The 19,271-nt window shown below is 37.3% G+C and overlaps 1 protein-coding gene across 2 annotated transcripts; it reads left to right on the top strand.

Moving 5' to 3' along the window:
- Positions 1 to 3,773: 3,773 nt before the first annotated feature.
- On the top strand, positions 3,774 to 18,448 carry LOC132613729 (calmodulin-binding transcription activator 3-like). Of its 2 annotated transcripts, none has more exons than XM_060327926.1 (13): positions 3,774 to 4,033; positions 4,943 to 5,062; positions 6,516 to 6,631; positions 7,109 to 7,197; positions 11,975 to 12,017; positions 12,573 to 12,780; positions 12,938 to 13,045; positions 13,177 to 13,481; positions 14,705 to 15,271; positions 15,440 to 16,140; positions 16,432 to 17,011; positions 17,110 to 17,433; positions 18,158 to 18,448. In XM_060327926.1, exons 1-13 carry the CDS (start codon positions 3,994 to 3,996, stop codon positions 18,272 to 18,274), a joined length of 3,318 nt encoding a protein of 1,105 aa, XP_060183909.1. In that variant the 5' UTR covers positions 3,774 to 3,993; the 3' UTR covers positions 18,275 to 18,448. The 2 variants fall into 2 exon arrangements, with proteins under 2 accessions (XP_060183909.1, XP_060183910.1); XM_060327927.1 differs by having other exon boundaries at positions 13,180 to 13,481.
- The last annotated feature ends 823 nt before the right edge of the window (positions 18,449 to 19,271 follow it).

Genomic DNA, 19,271 nt, shown 5'->3' on the forward strand with positions numbered 1-19,271 from the left:
ATTTAGCATGAATATGAGCCATTTCATTGTTCTATCATTTTTTTTCCACTCCTAGTTACACAATAATTATTTTTCAAATTTGAGATTTAATAATCATTACAACGAGTTTAGTATTGTAGTTCCCTCTATTTTGGGTTAAACAGAAATGATATTCCCTAAATAAACTATTTTTTTCAACTACTATTTAAATATCTTTTCATTGTTATAAATATAGAATATAACTTAAATTGATAGTTTAAATTCGCGTCCTATCAAAAATTACTATATCGTAAAGAGTAGTAAGTGGTACTCCATCCGTCTCAAAAAGATTGTCCACTTTTGACTTGATACAAAATTTAAGAAATAAAGAAAAACTTTTGAAATGTGTGGTTCAAAACAAGCTTTAGATATTTGTGTAGCTGTAAATCATCTCATAAAGTTAAATTGTTTCTAAATATAGAAAAGGGACAATCTTTTTGGGACAGACTAAAAATGAAAGGAGGACAGTCTTTTTTGGGACAAAGGGAGTACTACTTTTGTAGCACAAGATACAATATCCAGCAAGTTTAGTTACACCCCCAACTAAATTCCCACAAGAAAGAATGTAGCCAATCAGAAATAGATAGAATATATAGAGCCTGTTTGGATGGGCTTATGCCTGTCTGCAAACAGCTTATAAGTCAAAAAAATAAGTTGGGGTAGTCTAACTTATTTTTTTTTACTTATAAGCTACTTTAGATAAGCTAAGTCAAATGGGCCTAATTATTTTTTTGAGCTTATTTTACATTTTTTTTGCGCGGATTGCCCTTCTTTTGGGGTGGTCTTTAAATTTTGCCCCTCATATTTGTGGTCTTTAAATTATGCCCCTCGTATTGTTGGTCTTTAATTTTTGCCCTTCGCATTGCAACACTGAGCGTTCATGCAGAAATCATGAGGTTCTGAGTTCGAACCCCCGCTCAAGCATAAATTAAAAAAGAAAACCGCAAGGCAAAGTTTGGGTCGCGTGTATGCCGGACCCGGCATAAACTTATGAAGGAATTACCAAAGTTATGCCGGACCCGGCATACTCATGCCTTATGGGCAGACTTGGCATAAGTATGCCGGGTCCGGCATAACTTTGGTAATTCCTTCATAAGTTTATGCCGGATCCGGCATAACTTTGAGATCTCATGTCAACTTTTTACAGATTTTTAGTGACATCAAAATGCTCTATTAAAATTCAAGTGGTTTTTGTGTCAATGTGGCCTAAAGACTTTCTTTGCTACGTTTCCTGTATTGGATATATTATAACTGCTCTTGTTAATATATTATGGGGTTGTGTTAGAAAAGAGTAGATGTCGTGATTTTGTTCCATTATATCTAAGCCTAGTTTTTCATGAGTATTAACACTATATAATTGTTGACAACATTTGCATGACTATGAGTGGAAGAGGCCACGCACAAAGTTTTTACCATGAAGCCTTTTAGTTCTGTAATAATATTGGAAGGAGGACAATGAAATTCTTTCTAGGTTCCCTCATCCGGTGGAGGCATACTTTTAATGGGTAAACTTTTATGCCGGATCAGGCATAAACTTGTGAAGGAATTACCAAAGTTATGCCGGACCCGGCATACTTATGCCAAGTCTGCCCATAAGGCATAAGTATGCCGAGACCGGCATAAATTTGGTAATTCCCTAACAAGTTTATGCCGTTGGGGGCATACTTTTAATGGACAAACTTTTATGCCGGATCCGGCATAAACTTGTGAAGGAATTATCAAAGTTATGCAGGACCCTGCATACTTATGCCAAGTCTGCCCATAAGGCATAAGTATGCCGGGTCCAGCATAACTTTGGTAATTCCTTCACAAGTGTATGCCGGTGGGGGCATAGCGAATTTAAACTCTGCCTTGCGAATTTTTTTAAAATTTTGACTGTGTGGGGGTTCGAACCTGAAACCCATGGGGTTTAGCCGAAGGGCAAAACTTAAAGATTTCAAATATGAGGGGCAAAATTTAAAGACCACCCCAAAAGAAGGGCATTTCACACTCAAAAAAGCTGAAAACAGCTTATAAGCAACTTATAAGCCAATTCAAACAGGCTCATACACTACTACTAGTAGTGTACTATTACTAGTGTATTACGTTCCAAAAATCGGTGAAAAAAATATACTTAGGTTCCAAAAATCACGTCAGATGCTGGCAGACGCCAGGATATTCCCTAATAAACTATTTTTTTTTTCATCTTCTATGTTAATTATTTTAATATAATTATAAATCAAATTACAATTTTAATTTCACCTCCAGTCAAACACTCTCTGTCAAATGACTGGAACGTAGGGTGTGCTTGGTATGGAATAACATTTTTCAGAAAATATTTTTTAATTTTTTTCATGTTTAGTTGGTAAAAATTTTTAGAAAATATTTTCTTTAAAAAAAAAAAATCCTTAAAGATAAAGGAAATCTCCACCCTCTGTAGCCCAATCCCCACCACACTCACAGTACCTTCGCCTAGGGCTGGGCATAATATGGTTCAAACCGAAAAAACCGATCGAATCAAACCGAAGTTAATTTCGGTTTCGGTTTATTTGATCCGATTCGGTTTAAATTTATAAGATTTCAACAATTTGGTTCGGTTTTCAGTTTATGCAAAATTTAATTCGGTTAAACCGAAAAACCGAATTTTAACAAGCCACTTTTTTCTTGAAACATATATTATATATTCCTCGTACAATTCCTTGTAGATTTTTAATAAATTTCCTCAACAATGTATCTTAGAACACCCATTAGCATCTTTTCTTTGTGACAACGGGTGTTATCCTAGTAATATTAACATTGCAAATTGTGAATAAAAAACTCCTCTTAGCTAGTGGTAGGAAGATGTGATACAACAAAGTTTGACAAGTGGGAACTACTTATAATCTCCATTCCCTCTGTCATATCTCTTGGATTGTAGAGAAGATGTTGGCTGATAAACAAGAAATACTAGTAATAGAGGACTTAAGTGAAATGTGGGGAAAAGTTCTGCCACGACATTAATTTATATTTTGGCTAATAAAGTGATTATTATGGAGTCAACACTTCTACTGTCTCACACCGAGCTCTATTAGGATTTTCTGGAATGATAAAGTATCGGCTTGATGCTTAACTATGTCATCCATATCTAAACCGAAGAAATCGAACCGAAATTGCAAAAACTGAATTGAACCAAAGTTATTTCAGTTCGGTTTCGGTTCTCATTTTTTACAAACCGAAAACCGAACCGAATTTGTGGAACCGAACCGAACCGACCGAACGCCCAGCCCTACCTACGCCCCACCTCATCCCCTATAATGTATGTCTAGATTATATATAAATATATTTGGAACAATATTTTTTGTTTACTTATTTACCGAACACAAGAAATAAGTAATAAAATTACTTATTTTCCGGCAAACACAACCATAAAGAGTATTACTTTTGTAGGACGAGACAGGAAGGTTAGTTACACCTTCCCCTAAATTCCCGCAGGAAATAAAGTAGCCAATCAGAAATACATAATACACAATAACATAGTGTGGTAGTGTACTGTACTACTTTCCAAAAATCGGTGAAATAAAAATAAAATTACGTACCAAAAATCCCGTCAAATATTTCCCTGTCTGAACTCAGCTACTATATTCCATTTTGGCGGCCCCTTTTTGCTCCAATACCCCCGTCTCACTTACCCCCTACGCTCACCCCACCCCCTAAACTCCCCGCAGACCCACTCACCCCCTCGCACTTGCAATAACCACCTTTCTTGGTTGCTTCCTATTTTTCCTTTTCTCACTTTATTTATTATTACAACTCTCTCCTCAGTTACTTTCTTTTCTTGACCAAATCCAGCTCTAGCAGAATCTTTTCTTTCATTACTAATAATACACAAATTTTCAATCTTTGACCAAATCCACTTCATCAAAGTCTTTTCTTTGCTTAATTCAAGATTTTTAACTAGTGTTTAGATCGGGACCTCTATAGTTCCTTTTTGTGTATGGTTTTGGAGCTGTGTTGTTCATGGCTGATACTAGGCGTTATGGTCTTAATGCTCAATTAGGTCTCTTACTTTTATTATTGGTATTATCTTTTTGCTGTAAATATGTTATTTGGATTTGTTAGATCTTTATTGATTTTACTGGTATTCATTTCTTTGCATATCAAGTAGTAGTTCAATTTTGATAGGGCTTTGGTTCACTGGAATTAAAGAAGATAAAACTTTAGGGTGATTCATTCATGTTGGAATTTTATCCCCCAAAACTACTAATTTTGTTACTCTCACAACATGCTATAACTTAAAAGAGTAAGCTCTAGGTTAAAAAGTCACTTAAGAGCAAAGAATAGTAGTGAAGAGATCAAATATTACTGTAATTAGGAAAGTTCTTTTATTTTTCTTTTTATTAAATAGTTATTGATACTGGTATTCATTTCTTTGCACATGAATTCTGATAGGGCTTCGATTCACAGGAATCAAAGAAGCATACCTTTTGAAACAATTAAGTGAAAAACCTTTTGGGTGATTAATCTTTGAACTGCAAAACTACTAATTTTGTTACTCTCACACCATGGCATCAGTGGGATTTTTTTACACATTTGGCCGGTCGGCCAACAATAATTACATTTGCTGGCCAAATATACACAAAATACACTATTATGTATCAAAAATGTATATTATATGTATATTAAACATTAATATACAAAACAATATGCATTTGTTGGCTATTATTTTGCTGGGCGGCTATTTATGTCAATTTCTCCTTTTTAAAGAAGAGACGGAAGACGTCATGATAGTTTAACCTAGTAAGCTAAGATTAAAAATGCCACTTCAGAGCAGTGAAGAGATCAAATATTGATTAGGAAGTTACTCTAATCAGATGCATAATGGCTTTTCTTTGAGCATGTTTACAATAATGTTCTGCATTACTTTGTCTTGCATCTCGTTAGGATTTCAGTTTGTTGTTGAATGCAGATATTGAGCAGATACTCTTAGAAGCACAGCATAGATGGCTACGCCCTGCTGAAATTTGTGAAATTCTTAAAAATTACCAGAAGTTCCGGATTGCTCCAGAGCCTCCAAACAGGCCTCCAAGTATGATCATCTACCTGATTCTTTTTTTTTCTTTGTAAAATGTGAATGTTGTTGTTCAACAGAGTTTTTCTTGTTTCTTTCTATACGCGCTTCCTTGATGGTGAATTATGTGCAAATAGTCGTACATATGCTATTTTCATCAATGTGTATGTCTGTGTTTGGAATAAATGCACTTATGTAACATATGCACGTCTGTGCGCTTACCTGAGGCGACATGCTCGGCTTTTCTGTACCGTTACTTACCCTTGTGCTCATGAAAGTGGGTCAAGTGAAATGGTAATTCTGCTAGATAAGCATTTTAAGATTCCTATTACCAGATAAGGGAGTGATAGCCTGGTGGTAAGAACCCTCCACCTTCAAACAAAGTTTTGGTATTCCAGTCTACAACAAAGCAAAGTGGGAAAGGATGCTTCTTCGGCTTCTGGGTAGGGTTTTCCGGAGGAGTGCACTATACCCTATCGGCTATCCCAAAAAAAAAAAGAGAGGAAGTTCTTATTGCCAGTCTTATCTTAATTTCAATTTCGTCTGATGATACTATTACTTTTGCCTTTCCAATCACGCAATTCACTACCTGTTGTTGACCAGTAAAGCTCCTCTAGTTCTCTCACCGTCCTTCCTCCTCTCAAATGGAGGCTATTTGTTAAAAGTATGTTTACAATTATTGTTGACATCTTTTTTAGCTCAATTGACTATCTTTCAATGTATAGTCTTTGTATGTACAGAGTTTTCTCTGTAAATGGTATTTCACTTATGTGTTGCCCCCTTCTTTAGTCCTCTGCTTAGATGCTTTACTGCTTCTTTTATCTAATTAATTTCTTGAGACCACCCTTGGGGAAAAAGGACATGTTCCTCTGCCATCAGGCCTAAACTCAACGCCCTTCCACCTCCATGTATAGTAACTTCTTAATACTTTTACAAATATCTTCTTACTTTAGTTTCCCAACTAATTATCTCTTTTTGATAAGGGAGACTATACTAATAATCTTTAAGCCAAGGGGCAGGCCCAAGAGTGTTCTTTCATTGTCAAAAATAACACTCGTGGGCCTGCCCCTTGGCCTAAAGATTATTAGTGTTGCCTCCCTTATCAAAAAAAGATAATTAGTTTTGTCCACAAAACACACACCCAATTTTGGACTTCCTGAGTCTATTCAATGGATGATGGGTAACATTCAGAAACTTCTTCTAGAAGCCTGAATAATCTGTTGTGATGATCTGTAGTTATCAGTATTGACTTGCTCAACCACCTCCTATTAAATAAATGATGGCATGATAGTGATAACTAAGTGTAGTTTTCTTCATTGTACTTGTTTCCACAGTTTCTCTACTAGCTCGTGTATGGCCTTTATGTTTGTAGAGAGGGGAGCTTCCGAGAACATCTAGCTATTCTTGAAATTCACAGCTTTCCTTTAATTGTATTTTATTTTTCTCAAATGGGCTTGTATGGCCCTTCCAGGTGGTTCACTATTTCTTTTTGATCGGAAGGTTTTACGGTATTTCCGCAAAGATGGCCATAGTTGGAGAAAGAAAAAAGATGGAAAGACTGTGAAGGAGGCTCACGAGAGGCTCAAGGTAAAGCTAATGGGAGTCTTATGATTGTGCAGAAGCCTATTAAATTTATATATCCTTGATTCCATAGTTTGGGATTGAGGCGTAATTGTTGTTGTTCTCAGTTTCAATGTTCCACAAGTGCGCTGTCTTCGAAAAGGCAGAATGCTGTTATAGAATCTGCTATTTTAGGAATAGAATAAGCTGTGTGTTAACCAGATGCCGTGGGGGTGATAAGGGCTGCTTTATCTAAACTAGGCAGGAGAACTTGGCTAACTTTCCTACTCTGATAGCATCTCTGACGGCAGGTACCCACAACCGCTGTAATAAAGGAATACTTAAGGTAGTGAATGTATAAATATACTTTATTAGTGCATTCCAAAATACAGGAAATAGAAGTTGGTCAGTTACCATGGGCAGAATAGTGGTACAATACCACTTATCCTTAGGAAACCTTTTTTCTTGTGTCAGGAAGCTGATCAGAAATTAATATTCTTGCAGGCTGGGAGCATTGATGTGTTGCACTGCTACTATGCCCATGGAGAAGAGAATGAGAATTTCCAAAGACGCAGCTATTGGATGCTCGAAGAGTAAGTTAAAAGAGTATATTATTGTTTTGGCACTCGGATATTCTATTATAGGTGTATTGCTCCAACCATGGAGCTAAAAGTCAATCCATACTGTTGATATTCGTGTCTTAACAATTAAGATCAAGTAGACATCTTTAATTGACATTTACATGCTAATTGCTGTTAGGTAGGTTCTAATTTACCTTGTTCAACTCTACAATGATAGAATGTTATTCTGGCACTGCAAATTATTTATTGTCATGCTTGATAAGTGTCACTTCTATGTGATATTTGGCTTACCTTTTTTGCTTTTGATATTTTGCATGATCAAGATGATTAGATGCTTTAGAATGCAAAGGGGTCATTATTCCTTTAAAAGGTTGACACAGGATCCACTAATCTATTAATCTTTGCGTCTAAGAACAAATAATCTTGTATTTTTTTTTTTGAAATTGGTAACGACTTGTATTCACAGTAAAATTCAGCTTCAATTGAAGCTGAATTGTAATACAACAACAACAACAACATACCCAGTGAATCCCACAACGTGGGGTCTGGGGAGGGTAGAGTGTACGCAGACCTTACCCCCACCAAAAACATAAGCTTACACTTTTCCTATTAAATCTACCAGGTCTCCTACCTACCCCCCCACCACAACACATACCCACCCACCCACAAAAAAAATTTTTGTTTACACCAAAAATAGAAGAGATTTAGACAATTCATCCTAACTTTCTGGATAGAGCTCCTAGTGCCCTAAAAAATTCTAGCGTTCCTTTCCTTCCATATTGTCCACCAAACACAAGCTAGGATGATCTGCCACCAGTCTTCTTCTCCACCTCTCTTCCCTACACTCTTCCAGCATCTGAGAAGCTCCACAGTAGTATTAGGCATAGTCCAATTGATACCAAGGATACAAAAGAACATGTCCCACAGATTTGTAGTTGTCTTGCAGTGTAAGAAAAGGTGCTTATTGTTTTGCTTGCTCTAATGCCATGTTGATACCAATAATCGAGTGGAGTAAAACAGCACAAGGGAATTTGGGAATGCAGAAACAAGTGGTATTGGCTCAGCTTGTTGAACTGGAAGAGATACAAGATCATAGAATCCTAAAAGAGGAGGAGATAACTTCTAGACTGGCCCTAACCATGGAATTTGAAGACATTGCTAGGCATGAAGAGACTGCTTGGAGACAGAGATCAAGGGAAACTTAGTTGAAAGAGGGAGACAGAAACACAAGTTTCTTTCACAGAACAGCAAATGCACACAGAAGGGCAAACACTATAGACAAGTTAAGAGTAAATGGAGAAATTCTGGAGGATCCTGGAGAAGTGAAGGAAGAAATTGTGTCATATTATGAGAAGCTGTATTCAGAGACAGAAAATTGAAGACCACAATTTGATATGAGGAATTCTCCTAGATTGGATGCTGAAGATAACGCAACTCTTATGGCCCCTTTTGAACCTCAAGAGATACTGGACTCCATCAGGGCATGTGCAGGGGACAAAGCTCCAGGTCCTGATGGATACTCTATGGCTTTTTTCAATCAGTGTTGGGATATCATAGGGATAGAGCTTGTAGCCGCTATACAGAACTTTTACTTTGAAGGTTATTTTGAAAAAAGCTTGAATGCCACTTTTGTGGCTTTGATTCCAAAGAAAGCTGGAGCTATAGAGCTCAATGATTTCAGGCCTATTAGCTTGATAGGGGGAGTCTATAAGATCATTGCTAAACTACTGGCAGAGAGGTTGAAAAAGGTAATACAGAAACTGGTTGACAAGCAACAAATGGCATTTATTAAAGGAAGACAGATCATGGATGCAGTTCTTATAGCTAATGAGTGTGTGGAGTCTAGACAGAGAAGTAAGAAACCTGGTATTCTATGCAAGCTAGACATTCAAAAAGCATATGATCATCTGAACTGGAGCTTTCTAATCAATATGTTGGAGAGAATGGGGTTTGGAACTAGATGGATCAAATGGATAAAACATTGCATTAGTTCTGTTAAGTTCTCAGTTTTGGTCAACAGAACTCCTTGTGGTTTTTTTCCTTGTCAAAGGGGATTGAGACAGGGTGATCCTCTGTCCCCTTTCTTATTTATCCTGGCAATGGAGGGCATGAGCAATATGTTTCAAACAGCTAAGGTGAATGGCTGGATAAGGGGATTTCAGGTGGGTGCAGGAAACTTGGAGATTACTCATCTGCATTATGCAGATGATAATCTTTTCTTTTGTGAAGCAGTGGAAGAGAACATTTTAATCCTAAGAACTATCTTCATCATCTTTGAAGCAGTTTCAGGATTACACATTAATTGAGATAAAAGCTTCATTTATCCAATTAATGAGGTTGCAGAGGTGGAGAGCTTGGCAGAGAAATTAGGAGGTAAATTAGGGGAGCTTCCAACTACATATTTGGGCATGCCTTTGGGAGCCAAGAGCAAGTCAAAAGGAATATGGAATGGAGTTCTAGAAAAATGTGAGAAGAAGCTGACAAACTGGAAAAGCCAATATCTTTCTCTTGGGGGAAGAGTGACCATGGTCAATAGTGTGCTAGATGCCTTACCATCTTATATGATGTCCATATTCCCAATACCTGTCAATGTAATCAAGAGAATTGATATCCTTAGAAGGAACTCTCTATGGCAGGGCAATGAAGATAAGAAGAAATTTCACTTAGTCAAGTGGGAGGAACTGACTGTGAGCAAGAAGATAGGGGGATTGGGTATCAAAGATTTGAAATTGCAAAACCAAAGTTTGATGATGAAATGGCTATGGAAATTTGCTACAGAGGAAAACATGCTATGGAAGGAAGTCATTACTGCTAAATATGGTTTGGAGGACAAGTGGATGACAAACATGGTTAATACTCCATATGGATGCACTGTGTGGAGGGCAATCAGGAATCACTGGCAAATAATGCTTGCAAGAATTAGATGTAAAGTTGGTAATGGTTTAAAGGTATCCTTTTGGAATGATATATGGTTGGGTGACACAGCTCTAAAGGTAAAATTCCCTGTCTTGTTCATCCTTAGCCAAAAGCAACATGTTACGGTTGCTGAGATGTGGACTGGACAAGGGTGGGATCTGGATCTGAGAAGACACTTGAATGATTGGGAAATGGATGATGGTAGCAGAATTTCACAATACAATGGCAACATTCATCAACTTAACAAGGGAAAGGGATACTCTGGAATGGAAGAAGGATAGCAAACGAATTTTTACTGTTAACTCAGCATACAAAGACCTGAATGTATCAAGTTTTCAAGAAGAAGGATGGCCATGGAAGATGATATGGAAGACAAAAGTACCTTACAAAGTGAACTGTTTTAACTGGCTGTTGGCAAAAGAGGCAATGTTGACTCATGAAAACTTGAACAAAAGAGGTTTTCATTTATGTTCGAGATGTTTTTTGTGTGGGGATCATAATGAGACAATCAGTCATTTTTTCTTGCACTGCAAATGGACAGACCAGCTATGGAGGATGTTTATCAACCTGAGAAAGATCAAATGGGTGAAGCCTGGGAGCATAGAAGGAGTGTTAAAATGCTGGAACAGAGATGGGAATGTAACAAGAAAAGAGGAGAGATGGAAGATTGTCCCATCATGTATATGGTGGACTGTTTGGAAAGAGAGGAACCAGAGATGTTTTGAGAACAAGCAGAATAATTTACAGAAGTTAAAGATGAACTGTCTAGCTCTTTTTTATTTTTGGTGTAAATTGGAAATTCTAGATCAGACAGAAGATATTTTTGATGTGTTAGATCTCTTGTAAGAATAGACAACTGTAGAGATCAATGCTGAAAATGTAACCTTTTGGAGGGGGACTACATATTTTGATGTAGTACACCTGTGGATATATAGATTAACTGTTACAAGTCTCAAAAAAAAAAAATCTTATTGTTGTTGAATAACATGTACTCCTTATCTAAAATTTTAAATCATTAGAGAGGGACAAATCTAGTTTTCTTTCTATTATAGGTGTATCGTTGTTTATTTATTTATGTTAGATCTGTCACAAGCTCCTTAATGTACAAATCTGAGTTTTTCTCTTACATCAAACGCATGAAAAATATTTTTGTTAATGGGTGGTGGTGAGACTTGATCCGAGAACTTTTTTGCTTGCTCTAATGCCATGTTGAATAGTATGACTTTCCTCTTCTAAAAGCTTAAAAGGTTAGAGAGGTGACACTTCCATTAGTTTATTTCGAGTATTTTAAATCTTGTTTATTGTCTTCAATCTTGAATAGCACGGATTAGAAAGAAAGGGGTTTTGATTCCATTCGAAATATTGAGATTTTTTTGTCAGATAAATGGCACAGTAAAACTAGATCAATTTATACAAGGATGTTTTGTGCACATTTGGCAGCTTTGGATAATAATTCCCGTTATATATTGTTTTGAATCTTGAATAGCATGGACTAAGTTAAGATTTGAATAGGTAAAGTTAAGACTGTCAAAAGAATCTGCAATTAAGTTTACTGTTGTGCGGTAAAGGCCTGGAGGGCACGCGCACACTCACTCTTACACACACTTTTTCTTTTCCTCTCCGTCAGTCCTTTGCTAATTGTACATTTATGTTCCTTTCCCTATGAGATGTTTTCCCCCTTGAGAATGCTTTGGAGTTCATAATACGATAGAATTGTTTCACTGCTGGTTCGGTCAACCCAAAATGCCTAAAAGTTTGTTTTGGTTGGCACGTCACTTGCTTCAATTTCTAACCATCATTACCTTCTTTAAGACCAACTTCTAACCATTGCTTAGCATGCTAATTCTGTTTACTTTTCCAAACACTTATTCAGGGAAATGTCACATATTGTCCTTGTCCACTACCGGGAAGTAAAGGTATATGCTTGCCATCCTCTAATTCTCTTCCATTTTGCTTCTTTTCTTTGACCTTTTTGTTTTTCCTTTAGAGTTAGTTGTAACTTTAACAGTCAACTTACAGCTGAGAAGTGGTTATATCTCCTTTTCCCAGTTGCTCAAGGCAGCATAATTCACATGATATGATTTAAGGGCACAATTTAAATGAAATAAATAGTAGGTATAAAATTGCAGATATGCATTGTAAGGAGGCCTAGTCATGTTCAGGCAATTTGTATAGTAGGTTGGAGGACAACAGGCTATAGTTTGGAACCAGCTGGTGCATATCAATTCATGATGTTCTTAACAGGCTAGTATGGTATCTTAACATGAAAGTTGTGTACTGCTTGTAATTTAAATGTGTTCAGAAGTTCCTAACCTTTATTCAAGAAAATTCATAATGACCTTGGTGCATTGCCGCGTGTCTTTGTTGGTTCAACATGTTATCTTACGAAAGTGAAGCTGATTTCATTATTAAAATAAATTTCGTCATTTTTTGTATATAGATTTGATTGTCATGTTGTTTTCGTTCTGTAGGGTAACAGGACAAATTTTAGCCGTATCAGAGAACCTCAACAAGTTATTCCTGGTTTCCAAGAAACTGATGAAGATGTACACAGCTCTGAGGTGGACAGTTCGGCGTCTACAAAATTTTATCCAAATGATTACCAAGTGAACTCACAAGTCACTGATACGACTAGCCTCAGTAGTGGGCAGGCCTCAGAATATGAGGATGCTGAATCAGGTACTTTTCTAATCAAACGTGTCTGCATTGGATTTCAAAATAAATTGCTCTGGTACGTTGGAAGACATTTTAGACTTGTAATCTATAAGATTAGATTTCCTTTTTTTTTTTGGTAAAATATTTTTTTAATTTTTTGTTTGGAACACAAACTCACCAGTGTACAATCAACATCCTGCTTCTGGATTTCACTCATTCCTTGATGTTCAGCCAAGTATGATGCAGAAGGCTGGAGATGGACTACCTTATCATCCGATTCCCTTCTCAAGTAATTCATACTTGTCTTTGTATATTCATTTGTACTTAGCATTTTTCGCTTCTCTTAAAATGCTCTCCAAATAGTTCAGTGCTTCTATCAACATGGTGTGACACATGCGAAAACCTTGTTTGTTTATTCAGCAGATGATCAAGTACAGTTTGCAGGAAGTTCTGGTATGAATTTCTCCTCGATCCCACCAGGAAATAGGAATGGAAACACAGCAAATACATATATACCCGGCAGGAACCTTGACTTCCCATCATGGGAGACCACTTCAGTTAATAATCCTGCTGCATATCAGTCTCTCGATTTTCAACCTTCTAGCCAATCAGGTGCAAATAATTTGATGCATGAACAAGGAAACACTACAATGGGACAAGTATTCTTAAATGACTTTAAGAGACAGGAACATGAGAACAGCATTGATGGCCTGGGGAACTGGCAGGTAAGTAATACTAAAGGAGTTCATCTTGTGCATCATTATTTTGCAATGAATTTTGCCTTTCCATTTCATGCACATCACAGAGTTACATGTTCGAGGGAGAGGAAGAGGCTCTAGTTTATTAGCCCCTGCGCACATATTCCAAAGCTTTCTGTGAAATTTTCATGTAGTCCGTCGTCCATGAATACTGAATCGGTTATACCACCAGTCCCAGTGGAGATTCCACAAACTTTTTGTTTATTTTTGTCTATTTTCTCTTGGGTTGCTCTTTGTGTTTTTCTAGTGAATTGTTAGTGGGTTGCTGTTATTTTTTCTTGGGTGTTGGTGAAAGGGAGGAAAGTCGCCATCGCCGGAAAACATCACTGGAAACCGTGCAACTATTTCTGGTAATCATCCAACTACAACAGACCATCTGGAAGGAGATATCATTAAAAAGATGTCAGAAGATTATCAAAATCAGTAAAATCTTAAAAGTTCAAGAGAGATTTAGAGTTGAAAAATACAGAGAGAAAGCAAAGGAATAGAAAAGGGAAAGGAAAAGAATCCAAACGGGATCTTGTAGTCACAGCATAAAAGTAAAGCATCTTTGTGTTTTTTGAAGCAAGAATCGGTCAACAAAGATCAAACAGTCATAGGAAAAGTTATGGGGTTTCACGTGAACAAGTTAATATGTCAATCCAGTTGTTTGGTCAGAAATGAGCAGAGGAAAAGTGCTGAAGTTGTGTTTTCCAAGTTTTTTCAATTTTTTTTTGACACATCACACCATATTGGCATGTGTCATGCACTTGTCAGGATGAAGTGGTCTGAGGCCGCTCAAGGGGCTTTTTAGACACGAATCTTACAAATTAAAATGTGTGATAAGTTGTCCACAAAGAAAAGGAGTGTAGAAGGATTTTTTGTGCAAGTTAGAGGGGGAAAGTATGTATTAAGCTCTGCTTGTTCTTGCAAATGCTGATTTTTTCATGCAAAAGTGCAAACTAAGCACATGCTGTTGGAAAGCATTTTTTGCCAATTGTTTTTTCCTCTTAAGTGCTTTGAGAATACCTTAGTTGTTCGATATTATTGTTTTTAGCATAAATTCATTGATATTTAACCAGCTCTACAATAAATTAGTGATGACTGATATTCAAAATCAACAGGACATTAATTACCTGTTTGCATGTAAAACTAAGTGCAATGCTGGCTATATTTTCTTATTAACTGAAGTTGTCAACTTTGAGATGCAGACTTCCGAAGGTGATTCCTCATTTATATCCAAGTGGTCCATGGATCAGAAGTTGAATCCAGATTTGGCATCTGGTCATGCCGTTAGGTCTAGCGGTGTATATGGTGTAGAGCTTCACAATTCGTTGGAGGCTTCTCATGTACTTCCTGCACAGCAAGATAAACACCCAATGCAGAATGAACTTCAGTCACAGCTATCAGATGCAAATGTCGGAGGCTCTCTAAATGCTGATATAGACCAAAATCTAAGCATAGGGGTCAAAACCGATTATTCACCTTTAAAACAACCTTTGTTAGACGGTGTCTTGAAAAGAGAAGGTTTGAAGAAGCTTGATAGCTTTGACCGGTGGATGAGTAAGGAACTTGAAGATGTAAGTGAGCCGCATATGCAATCCAATTCTAGTTCCTACTGGGATAATGTTGGAGATGAAGATGGAGTCGATAATTCCACAATTGCTTCCCAAGTGCAGTTAGACACCTATATGCTAAGTCCTTCACTCGCGCAGGATCAAGTCTTTAGCATTATTGATTTCTCACCGAACTGGGCATTTGCTGGGTCAGAAATTAAGGTGAACCTTTATGTCTTTCCTGGACATTCCACATTGCGAACCAGAGTTCTGATTAAGATTTTTAATGTCTCAACTCTTTTGTTATTGATGATATACTAACTTTCTCTAAAGTAATTTGAAGTCTTCCGTTGATGTACGAGTAATAACTCTTGGTTGTTTCATTAACAGGTTCTCATCACTGGAAGGTTTTTGAAATCCCAGCAAGAAGTGGAGAACTGTAGTTGGGCATGCATGTTTGGTGAATTGGAAGTTCCAGCAGAAGTAATAGCTGATGGTGTTCTTCGCTGCCATACTCCGGTTCAAAAGGCTGGAAGATTTCCGTTCTATATAACATGCTCCAATAGGTTGGCGTGTAGTGAGGTAAGAGAATTTGAATTTCGGGTCACTGAGGGCCAAGATGTTGATGTTCCAAATCCAAATAGCAGCAGCTCCAGTGAAAGTCTTCTTCATATGAGATTTGGAAAATTATTATCTCTGGAATCCACTGTTTCCCAAACTTCTCCACCTATCAGTGAGGATGATATTTCCGATATGTCCAGTAAAATTAATTCATTGCTTAAAGAGGATGACAATGAGTGGGAGGAAATGTTGCACCTTACTTATGAGAGCAACTTTATGGCAGAGAAAGTAAAAGACCAGCTCCTACAAAAGCTTCTAAAAGAGAAATTGCGTGTTTGGCTCCTTCAAAAGGTTGCTGAAGGTGGGAAAGGCCCTAACATACTGGATGAGGGTGGTCAAGGAGTCCTACATTTTGCAGCTGCTCTTGGTTATGACTGGGCTATACCACCTACCATAGCTGCAGGTGTAAGCGTCAATTTCCGAGATGTGAATGGATGGACTGCACTCCATTGGGCAGCATCATATGGAAGGTATTATGTCAGATTTTGTCTGTCTTTATCATGTAACTTTCTTCTGATTCATTTTCTAATTTTTCTTTTTCATGTGTTTTTGTGGTGGCTTTTAATTCACACAAAACATATTAGAAACTTGAAAGGAGTTGACTACTGTGCTATTCAATTTTAGTGGAGTTGTGAAGTATTTTTGATAAACAGGGATGTTAATGAGATGGCTTTCATCAGCTATGACTTGTTTACCGATTAGCTCCTTTTTATTTCTCTCTTTTTCCCCATTTGATGTATCTTGGAAATTTGCAACATCAGAGAGCGGACAGTGGGTTTCCTCATCGCCTTAGGCGCCGCTCCTGGAGCATTGACAGATCCTACTCCTAAACATCCTTCTGGCAGAACACCTGCTGACCTAGCTTCCAGCAATGGACATAAAGGAATTGCTGGTTATTTAGCAGAGTCTTCCTTGAGCTCCCACCTTTCTTCTCTCGAGTTGAAGGAAAATAAGCAGGGTGAGAATGCACAAGCTTTTGGGGAAGCTGTTCAAACAGTTTCTGAACGGACTGCTACACCGGCTTGGGATGGTGACTGGCCACATGGAGTCTCATTAAAGGATTCTCTAGCTGCCGTTCGTAATGCAACTCAAGCAGCTGCGCGTATTCATCAGGTGTTCAGGGTGCAGTCATTCCAGAGGAAGCAGGAAAAGGAATACGGTGGCAGTGAGTTTGGACTATCAGATGAGCGTGCTCTCTCACTTCTTGCTATGAAGACAAATAGGGCTGGACAACATGATGAGCCAGTACAGGCTGCTGCTGTGCGTATACAAAATAAATTTCGCAGTTGGAAGGGAAGAAGAGACTTTCTTCTTATCCGCCAACGAATTATTAAAATTCAGGTATCGTACGTGCTTTTGACCTTTATACATGCATAATCCATCCTTTTGCTAAATAATTTTCTCAACTCAACCTTGTCTTTTCCTTTTTTTTTTAAAAGGCTCATGTAAGAGGACACCAGGTAAGGAACAAATACAAAAACATAATATGGTCTGTGGGGATCTTAGAGAAGGTAATTTTGCGATGGAGGCGGAAAGGAAGTGGATTGCGTGGGTTCAAACCAGAAGCACCTACTGAAGGAAGCAGCAGGCAAGCCCCACCGGTGCACGAGGATGACTATGATTTCTTAAAAGAAGGCAGAAAGCAAACTGAGCAGAGATTGCACAAGGCTCTGGCAAGGGTAAAGTCGATGGTTCAATATCCTGAGGCTAGGGACCAGTATAGAAGGCTGCTGAATGTTGTGTCCGACATGCAGGAACCCAATGTAAGCATTGTTTGATATCTGATGCTACAAGACTACATGCATTGATCCTGTAAATGCATTTTATCATTTGGTGCAATAGTTCCTTATTCCAAAAAAATAATAATATAATTTGGTGCTTTTGATAAAGAGACTAGCTATTTATGTACAATCTTTTCTTTTTCCTTGGAGCTTGTCTTTTATTCTTAAAAGTCAGTTTTTAGAGTCCGTTTTAGCGCTAATGAAAATTTCCACTTTTCTTCTTTTGAGCTATTTGATCCATAATGAAGAAGTGAAATAGATTTCGTTCATACCTCATTAAGAATCCAAGCATAAGCCAAACTCCTACTAACAATATTAAATCAACTAGTTCTGCTTTTCATGATCTTCCCACCTTGAATGAGAAAGAAGCTTTAAAGTTTCGCGAACTGTTGCTTCTTAAACGTTGAACACGGCCACAGCGTCGATGGGGTCAAGGTTTTATAGATGTTTCATGATTTTCCCATCAACCAATTCCAATTTACACATCCAGCATTGTCAACCTTTCTTCGCATGGCTTTACCTGGTAGAATTAGCATTTCACTTGGTGAGTTTGATACTACTATTCAATATTCAAGTTTCTTTCAGTGTAGTTTTGCTATTAGTAGCTGTATCTCTGGCTTGATTTCTTGAATGTGAATGGATTTTGTAAGGAATAGCATAGCGAGACGCCAAATTCACAGGGTCATCTCTCATTTTTGTGTTGCAGAGTACAAATGATGGTGCACCCAGCAGCAACTCAATGGAAGCAGCTGATTTCAATGATGATCTGATCGATCTTGATGATCTACTGAATGACGATACTTTTATGCCTACAGCATCTTGAGTTCTGTGTTAATAATATACCATTTGTGGATTAGCATTTGTTACATGGGTATTAGAAGTGTATACATAGGCTGCACTAACTAGTTTGTAAATGTGAAAACCAGATCTATTGTGCAAAGTGACGAGAATTTGAGATTTAAAGGTAGTGAAGATTGCCAACTTCTCTCTAGCAAAATCTGATATGTTTGATGTTTTCTTTTCCTTTAAAATTGATATTTTTATACTATTTACGTTATTTTCTTTTGAGTCTGAAATCAGGTCTTCTCTGCCGATTGACAAAGAAATTCAATGTTCAAAAGACTTGTCAATTTTTGTGTTCTAAGTTTTCCGAAGATTATTTTGGTTAAAAAGTGCTTCAAGAGGCTCTTTTTTCTTTCTACAAGAACTTTTAGGAACACCTGGAATTTCACAAAATGACCGATTATTCAATCATAATTTTCTGTACAAAAGATTCTCTTCAAAATATTTAACCAAATGCCAAGGTTTTAATTACGTACTCTAAGGTCGAAAGCCTTTCCCGGGTGTTCGTTTAAATGTGATGTAGCTTTAATTCTTTTCCACAACGTTTAGTAAGGGATTAAACCCCTCATCTCACTTGTATAACAAGCGTTATACAAAGTTACTAACCAAAAAAAAAAAAAAAAATGTATATCAAACATTATAAACACAAATGATAAAACCCAGTCTTCTGTTATTCACTGTGGTCGCTCGCTTTTTAGAAAATCCAACTTTTACCGAGAACAAAACTCAATAATTATGACTTCATTTGGCACTCATCACTGGCAAGTAACTTGGAGCCTTGCCACCTGGGACTGCAGGTAGCAATTTCTTTTTGGGCTTTTTTCATTTGTCCGTTGGCCAAATTAATTACGGGTACTAGCCAAAATATACAAAACATATATATTTCTTGGCTATTATTTTTAGGGCATTTTAAAAAGGTAATTATCCCTTCATATATATTTCCTGGCTATTATTTTTAGGGCGTTTTAAAAAGGTAA

The sequence above is a fragment of the Lycium barbarum genome, chromosome 10 (genome assembly GCF_019175385.1).
Source record: "Lycium barbarum isolate Lr01 chromosome 10, ASM1917538v2, whole genome shotgun sequence".
Taxonomy (NCBI): Eukaryota; Viridiplantae; Streptophyta; class Magnoliopsida; order Solanales; family Solanaceae; genus Lycium; species Lycium barbarum.